The following is a 9,192-nucleotide window of genomic DNA, read 5'->3' as shown; positions in this document are numbered from 1 at the left end:
GAGAAGCAGCAGCAGAAGCAACAAGTGTTGCTTGAGATGTGTCAGGCACAGTTCTAAATGTTTTATGTATTAAACTTCTTTGAACCTCACTATAAACTCATGAAGGGGATACCACTGTGGCTACTCACATTGTATAGGTTAAAAACCTGGAGAACAAAGAGGTTAAGTTACTTGTACAAGGTACCAGGACACCAAACACAATGGTAAGGGATGGAGGAATAGAGGCATGGGAAGATAGCCAAGGTAAAAGTTGTCTACACCAAATTTTCTTTCAGGCTATTCTGTATTCAAAGTGCCCTCAGTTCCACCCTAGTCATCTTTCTTGGCTAGGGAAGAAGTCTGTCTACAGTGGCAACTACAGAGCCAGACAATTCACACCAGACCCAGATCTGACTTTGAAGAGTCAGTCTACAGACAAACCAGTCACATCAGGATTGTGAAGATAATCACTTGCCTCTAAACCTCTTAGAAAGTAAAGGGGTGTCAGAAGGACACCTTTCTAAGCTCTGGCATTCTTCATATCCTTAATGGGCAGGTACAATTAAATACTTTGTATGTGATGTCAATGAGAGAGAATGGCCCTGAAATGAACTTCGACAATGTGCAGAATACAGTTAACCCTGTTAGCTAGTGGGTTGTCAGTAGAAATCAAAGTTTAAGTAGTTTAACAGTAGATGTGGGATGTGCTCTGAATTGGAATATTTCACATATCTATATGTCATCCAGGGATTCTGGGAATCCTACCCCAAACATTCCAAGCCAGAATGACTTTAAGCAATCTGTGCACAGTGCTGTTTCTAGTCTTAAAATGGTTCCATTTCATGTTGGATTGCAAGAGACCTGGTTTCTGGTCATAGTGTCATGACCTCTTGGTGACTTAACTGCACATGACTTTGTTGGGACATAGTTTCTTCCACTGAAAAATGAGTATGACAATAGATGTAACTTGTGATTAAAGATGCAGCTTTTAAATATGATGATGTTTGGTAAAATGCTTGAGATTTTGGAGGTGAGTTTCTTTCCAAACAACAACAACAAAAAGAAAATTTTTATTTGTCCTGAACAAATTAAATAAAGTTTTAAAAGCATTGTAACTTGGTCATGGTTTGTAAAATAGTCTGAAAAGATGTTATCTCAAAACTTTGATAATTAATTTTCTATATGTAAGAGTTTGTTTCCTCTTTCTTAAGATATATTATAGTTTAGTATAGTTTAGTAATGAAAAGTGGATTAGGCATGAGAAGACCTGGATATTAGTTTCTGCTTTGTTTCTTGCCAGCTCTGTGAACTTGGGCAAGTCACTGGGCTTCAATTTTCTCATTTGTAAAACAGAAACAGTAAATGTGACTTATCTTGTCTAACTCAAAGGATTGTTTTGAAATATGTCAAGACATAATAAAAGCTTGCATTTACAGAGATTTTCACTTACAAGGATTAAGTTCTGAGTTAAGTGTTTTATATATATTGCCTTATTTAATCTCCACTCCAACACTATGAGTTAGGTAAGAATTTGTATCCGTTTTTCAGATATGGAAACTGAAATTCAGAGAGGTTAAGCAAGTTGCCTGAGTTCATATAGCTTACTATCGGGGGGGGAAGGAACAAGATCTAAATCTTAACCATAATGGTTCTGCTTTTATAAAAGTAAAATTATCTACATAAAAAGGCATTATGTCTTTTTTTCTCCTCCTCCTCATTTTTCTTCTCCTACTTTTTCTTTAATACTTCCTTTTCTCTCTCTCTGTCTTGTAATGATGGCCATAATTTGTCATATACACTTTAGTAGGGTTAAGTTTTGATAAACAGTAAGCCAGGATTGGGGCAAAACACCAGTCCGGGTGCGGTCCATAGCCAATCATTTGGTTGTCTTTACTAATTTAGCAAATGTGTCTTGGTAACTTAGTATATACCACGGCTATTCTGGGTGCAGGGATTCTACAAACATGAACACAATGTCATTCCTCCCTTGGAGTAAGACACGTACATAAATAATTATAATGTGAGGCAGGAGTGATTATATGTCATCAAAAAGAGATAAATGCCATATAAGGAGAGTTCAGAAAGGAAATTAATAAATTCCAAGTAAAGGGGATCATGGACTTTTACACCAATGTCCAGGGACAATAGTGCTTGCCTTTGTCTAAACTATCAGAATAACTAGATATGTGGTTATTAAATGTTAAGGAGATGGAGAGTAGGGTAAATTGTTTATCTGAGAGGCTGGGCTTAGGAAATAAGGCAAACTATAATGTGGTAACACGCCTCCGCCTCCTTAGATACCACTTGAGAATTTAATTTCTCTAAGTTTTATTGAGGAAAAAGAATATTTACTGTAGAAGAATATACTTTGACGGCTGGAGGAGGGAAGGAAGGAGGCTGGAGGATGGGAGGGGGATCATCTCATGTTTCAAACTGTTGATTTCCAGTTTCCACCTGGTAACAGCCTAGGGGCCAGAGCATAATGATAGAAGTCAAAACACAGAAACCTACACAGAGACAACTAACAGCATCCAGCAAGGGAATTATAAAAGCTCAAAAAAGATTTCCAGTGGCTAAATAAATACCTTTCCTTGTAGTTGCACTTGTTTTTCTTTTCATTTACTGAAATTTGGAAAGACACATAGACTCTATTGCCTTTTCAAAGTTCTAGTTTACATAAAAGTATAATCTATGAAAATCAAATTTTTCATATATAGATGATGAAACTATCTTGTGATCAACTACAGGTTATCTATGTATTTTATTTAAAAACTGGTGGACAAGGAGAAAGATTTTAAACTATGACTAATGAAAGTGATAGATGACATACTTTTCATATAAAACCATGACTTTCTTTCAGGACACTTTAGAAATATGTCCAAAATATACAGAAAAACTCCACAGCATAGTGCTTGAATTTACACAAACATTCCAAGGCAAGTAAGAATCCGAATGAGTAGTTTCACATAAGGCTACTCATTTATTTTTGCAGTCCACATTTAAAACAACTACAAGATTAATTTCATTCCATTTTTCTGGACTTACACATCCCGAAAGCAAGAAAAAAAATGTCATTTTGGAAGTATAATAAATGCTACTTGTAAACAAGGCTAGAAAGGGTGGAGAATGAAATGAGATGGGGGGTGGGGAAACAAACCCTTTAGTTACAATATCTTAGGGAAATGAATCTACAATAAGACAAATTTCAAATCAAGTTGCTCCACTATACTGCATAAGCAGTTTAGAATCTTAAGCAGATGCAAAAAGAATAAAGCAAATGGGAGGAAAAAAAAGGCCGATAAAGTTTCTGGCTACAATACAAGAGACATATCATTACCATATGATCTAATGTGGGTGTCAGCCGGATTGTGTTCATTGAGAGAAACCTTATTTTTTAACTGTGCTATGGAGTAGAAGCAGGAGGTTTTCAACCTAGTGACAGTCACAGAGCAGCACCTACCCCCTCCTCCTTTCCACACCTGCAAACTCTTTTACTTGGGCTGAATATTTAGTGTAATTACATCTCAGCTTTGAGGGCTCCTGTGGCAAATTCCCGGATTAAAAGGTATGGTTTTCAATAATTGTCCTGAACTCTGCTACAGACTAATAAAACTTCGGTCAAGTTGAGAGCGAAAGGGATTATTTGGTGAGGAAAAGAAAAGGAAAAAAAAACTGTTAAACTTCTATAGTTTTTATGCAACATTTTAAACAAGTATTATTTGAAAACAGAAGTTAAATATTTGATAAAATGATTGAATGCATTGTTTTATTTCTTTCTCTTCTGTTTTTGCAAAGACGCTTCTTAAAAAACTGTAACCTAACACCATGACTCTCTATATTAATGTTTTTGTGTTTGTATTAATGAATGTTTAGCTCTTCAAGAGATGGTAACCGAAAAGTATTCTAAAGTAGCATATCTGTAATTGAGCTATATATTTAAAAAATGTATTTTTCTCCTGAATTTTTGATTGCTTTAAGAACTTTTAAAAGCCCAGAAGAACTGAATTCTGGTGATTAGCTGAAGATACCTAATGTATATTTCTTCAACCCCAGAAATGAATAGAAATTATCACCAGAGAAGTGAAAATAAACATTGAAAATATTTATGTTATTAAATGCCAAAGATATTAAAAACGCTGTATAATTTCTTAAATGTAAAGTGTCCCAGTCAGTATCTTCACTGCAAGTGAAATTTTAAGATACATTCACTATAAAATGAGGATGTGGGTTAATTTTCTAATTTTAAAACAGGGTAACACAGTGACCACTGGTTAAGTGGGCTCCCAGTGATGTAAATACCTGTGGCTTTTTTTTTTCCTGTTGCTGTTTCTAACCAGAAAAGAGCCAAATGCCTCCTATAGTAACCCTTGTTTGTGGATAAATGCCGCCTTTATTCTTTATTTTTAAATTACATATATTATCATTGAAGTTTTTAATCATATAGTGCTGTAGGATTTTAATTTTGTTTTGCATTTATAGCTTCACTTATCTCTTGAGGGTTAAATTTTGACTTTGAAAGTGACACCAGAGGCATAGATAACATAATGCAAATGTTGATCTGGACGACATAGTTCATTTAATGGGCTTAAGTAGTTTTAGGAACCAGAAATTATTATTTTTGGTAAAACATTTGTAAACTACGGCAACTAGCTTCAGTGGAGTAGTGATGTTACATTAGTAATTAGCATCTTGGACATTGTCATGCATTTTTAGACTACTTAAAACAGTTTCAGTATAATTTAAACAGCATATCATCTCAATAACAATCTCTTTGGTTACCACTTGGACAGCTGCTCTTTACTCCTTATATTTCTGATTAATTAAGGAAAGAAGGAAATGACTAAAGGAATTATCAGTATTGACAGCCCACATTAAATGTTTTAAGATGCTGGGTCTTGAAGTACCATGACACTAATTTAAAACAGATGATTTTATGGAAGATTTTGCACAAAGTTTCTGGACATGCAATTATTTTTTCACAGTACAATCAGGGTTAAATGCACACACACACACATACACTCTCTCTCTGTCACACACACATGAATACACACACATACACTCTCTCTCTCACACACACACACACACACACACGAGCAAATGAAAATGAAATAAAAGTCGGTGATTGAAGTTATAAGCTGCCTGTCTATATTCAGCTTCAATCAAAAAGAATATTGTTTGGAGAATTTGTACCATTTTAACTGGAGTAAACAAACATAAATTATAATACTATTTCTCTCAGCTAATACTCAACATTTTCTTTTTGTGGGTTGTTAGTGAAACAACCAGGCATGTTCTGCTCTGGAGAAAAGATTACAAAGCGACATCTGCATTAACTGTCGTTGCTATTTATTAAATCTGCAATTACTTTGCTTCATTTTTCTTTTAAACTTGTAAGACATTAAATATGCAAGGCTAGCAAGCTTGTGGTAAACCATAAACATTGCATTTTTAATGGGAAACAGATACAAAACCACTCCCTCAGATACAATCCAAAGGAACAGGCTGCCAAAACAAGAGTCCTCTCTTAAAGGGATACTCAGTAACTGAATGAGAGTGGGCTGCTAGAAGAAGCTTAATGTTGAACTTAAAGTAGCAGTGTGAATAATAATCTTTATGATATTTTGTTAAATGAAAAGCCGCAAGCCTGTATTCAACATGTGCTGCCTTAGACACGTATCAGTAGTAAATATAAACTAAGAACAAACATGTAAGAAACTGAAAAACATTTGTTTCTTCTCTAGAGGATCTAGGCAAAAATTCCCAGAAGATACCTTAAGGTTAGATCATACAAAGATCTTTCTTTTCTCTTCTCTTCTTTCTTTCTCTCTCTCTCTCTTTCTTTCACTTTCTTCCTTTCTTTCTTTTTCTCTTTCTTTCTTTCCTTTTCTTTCTTTCTTCTTTCTTTCTTTCTTCCTTCTTCTTTCTTTCTTCTTTTTTTAAATATGCTACAATTGGATAATGACTCAAAACAGCTGTAAGATTCTACTTACGAATGTACAGCTTTAATATGGATTCGTCTAAGTGTACAATTCAAGGTAGAGATGATGGGACTAAATATCTGCTATGTTTTGGAGATATCAGAATAGTTTCAATGCAATTTAAAAAATATTTCATCTCCCAAATGACTTTGTTGCTATAAAGTATCTTTTGTTATTCAGATTTATTACGATTTTGTCACTCAGATTTATTTAGTGCACTTCAGTTGATTTAACAACATAGATTCGTGCTTGTGGAATGAATGGATAAATATGGAATACATTTATCAAAACAATACTTGTTTTTTTACAAAATGCCCTGTTAGCAAAATGAGATCATATATACATCACATAAAAATCAGAATTTTCCATATGTGTTTATTAGCTTATTAAACATAATGTTTGAGAAACTAGGAAATTGATTTATTTTTTAAAGCCGATCTTGCTTATACCAAGTTGAGGTTTTCAATCTGCTTTTTTTATATCACAAATTCGATACTGAAAAAAAGCTAATTTTGTGTTTTAAAAAATCAGACTGATTGTTTGGAACAAATGGAATAAATCGTCTTGTCAATAAAGTGATGGTCAATTGAGTCATTTGTGTGCAAAATATTGTGCAAGGCCCGGGTACAGAACAAGGAATAATAAGACACGCCCTGAAGGAGTACATCGTCTAGTGAGGGACAGACCAAGCACGCAAAACAAATTGCAATATAATGTGATAAGTTCTTTAAAAGAGGTAAGAGCAACGTGCTTTGGGAGCAGAGAAGAGGGAGAAAGCAGCATCTTGCCTGGATGAGCCAGGAGACACAGAAGAGAAGCCCACTATCTCATTTAATCTTTACAACACTCTTGCAAGGTCGGTATTCTACATGGCAAGTAGCTTTGATTGTCAGGGTTCAGGTGAGGACTGGGAATGGAGTGACAATGAAAAGGAATGTGGCTAGAGCTATTAATTCATACCAATTTATGAGTGGTCTGACATACAGCATAGGGACTGTGGACAGTATTGATAAGCCATAGGAAGTTAATAAATGGTTTGTAGTAGAAATTAATAAGACAAAATTGAATTTTTAGACGATGACTCAGGCAGCAAAGTGGAAGATGGACTGAAATAGAGGAAACATGCAAGGCAGAGATGAATTAGAAGCTCTTGTAGTAGTTTAGGGAGAGATGAGAAGGGCCTGGATCAAAATAATTGTGGTAGGATGGAGAGATGTGACTGGCTTCCAGAGATATTTCTGAAGCAGAAATTGGAGATCTCCTATGTGGACAGAGATAATTTTATCTGACCATGTGTTAAGTGAGCATTGAAAAGCCCAACGTGATTTATTATCATGACAATTTTGCAAATGATTTGGATATATAGTATATCATCTTAGTTTAGACCCAAAATTCAAACAAGCAGATTTAAATAATACTCAGATTTCTCATCCTAAGTAAATAGCTGTGCAAATGATACTATAATGTACCTGATCATCTTTCAATACATTTTTAATGCTCTGCTTCCTGATAACAAGTGAAATATTATTTTGCACCTTTTCTCTGTGCTCACTCTATTGTGGCATATTATATAAGAAACAACACACAGATTAGGCAGTGCTACTCTTCTTAAATCTCTCATTTGTTTCCTAGGTTCCCTGGTTGTGAAAATACATGAGATAAATCATGAAGGCCACTATCATCCTCCTTCTGCTTGCACAAGTTTCCTGGGCCGGACCATTTCAACAGAGAGGCTTATTTGACTTTATGCTAGAAGATGAGGCTTCTGGGATAGGCCCAGAAGTTCCTGATGATCACGACTTCGAGCCCTCCCTAGGCCCAGTGTGCCCCTTCCGCTGTCAATGCCATCTTCGAGTGGTCCAGTGTTCTGATTTGGGTGAGTGGGATGCAGTTTCTCTTTACCTACCTTACTTGTTTTATTCTTGGGAATGGCAACTCTGAGAGTTTAGCATTTTCAGTTTTAATCTCTCTAAATTTGAGAGACAGTGCCACCTAATGAGGAGTAAAGGAAGCAGAACAGGATAGAAAGAAAAGTAGCGTTGTGGTTCTCTCTTTCTCTCTCTCTCTCCCTCTCTGTCCCTCTTCCTTTTTTCCTCCATTACTTTGCAATCTTGGACAAACAAATTTAAAAAATATTTCTGAGCTTTATATCCCTTCTTCTACAAAATAAAATTTTGAATAAAAAAAGTCTTATGTTCTAAAATTTCAGAGTAATGGTTTAATCTTAATTCTATAATATGCTTTTATAAAATATTAGATATTAAGATATTAAGATATTAGATATTAAGATATCAGGTCAGTCTCTCTACTATTCACTTAGCCCAGACAACAGAGTTTCAACATTACTAAATTGTAAAATATGCAGTTATCAAAAGCAAAACACATCAAATTTTATGACAAAATCTTATCTTTCAAGTATCAAAATACTCCCTTAATCTCTGAGTCTTAGTTTTGTCTTTACTTTTGACATTTTGTAATCCAGCTGCTTATATTCTTTAGAAAGTTTCAAAGGAAATATTTATCACTAAGGTATGGTGTAAATATTCAATATAATTGTGTTACATATATCTTTAGCCTAACACCCTAAAGACAGTTTGATTTATCATCTTTTCAGAAAAATTTGGTCTGGAAATTCCAAGAGCATTACACTTAGAAGATAAATCTCCAGAAAGATTGAAGCTCAGTGGATGGGCCAAAGGGGAATGAACTCAGTTTACATGGCAGCTGATTCACATTCCTCCTTTTGAAGGGGTGTATTTTCTTACTGGAGATGAAAAGAAAAAAAAATCTTTATATCATGATTCTGCCATGTGTACTTCCTTCTGGAAGAAATTCCATACTATGATCAGGCACTTCTTTCAGAAGTCCTATATTTACTCAGAACATGCTTTCTAGCAGTAGTTTGCAGAAGAAAAATGCAACTTCTACAATTGGAATAAACTGCCTATAGGAACCCAGAAAAAATATAAAGTATATTCAGTAGTAACGACTGAAAAACACTTGAAATAGCTTCTTCAACACATATATTGTACAGCCATTTAAAACCCAAATACAAATGTTATATGAAGACTTTCAAAAGGCCACAGGATAATTCCAATGGATCTATTTGTTCACTCATTCAGAAGCTATATTGGGAACCCATCATGGATGAGCTCTGCTCTAGGCATGGGGAGAAAGGATGAGGAAGACAAATATGGCCCTAGTTCTTGTGGATCTTATGTTCTAGTGGTGGTGA

At 34.8% G+C, this 9,192-nt stretch overlaps 1 protein-coding gene across 2 annotated transcripts in view; it reads left to right on the top strand.

Moving 5' to 3' along the window:
- Nucleotides 1-2,974: 2,974 nt before the first annotated feature.
- DCN (decorin) overlaps nt 2,975-9,192 on the top strand; it is a 37,591-nt gene continuing 31,373 nt past the window's right edge. The window contains exons 1-2 of one of the 2 annotated variants that reach the window (XM_019038528.3): nt 2,975-3,544; nt 7,590-7,833. In XM_019038528.3, coding sequence (XP_018894073.1) covers nt 7,623-7,833 — 211 coding nt within the window. In that variant the 5' untranslated portion in view covers nt 2,975-3,544; nt 7,590-7,622. Of the gene's footprint in view, nt 3,545-5,503; nt 6,814-7,589; nt 7,834-9,192 lie in introns of those variants that run through there. The other variant, XM_019038527.3, reaches the window with a different exon arrangement.

The sequence above is a fragment of the Gorilla gorilla genome, chromosome 10 (assembly GCF_029281585.2).
Source record: "Gorilla gorilla gorilla isolate KB3781 chromosome 10, NHGRI_mGorGor1-v2.1_pri, whole genome shotgun sequence".
Classification (NCBI taxonomy): domain Eukaryota; kingdom Metazoa; phylum Chordata; class Mammalia; order Primates; family Hominidae; genus Gorilla; species Gorilla gorilla.
The sequence above is the reverse complement of the archived record's forward strand: the minus strand, read 5'-3'. Positions and strand labels throughout refer to the sequence as shown.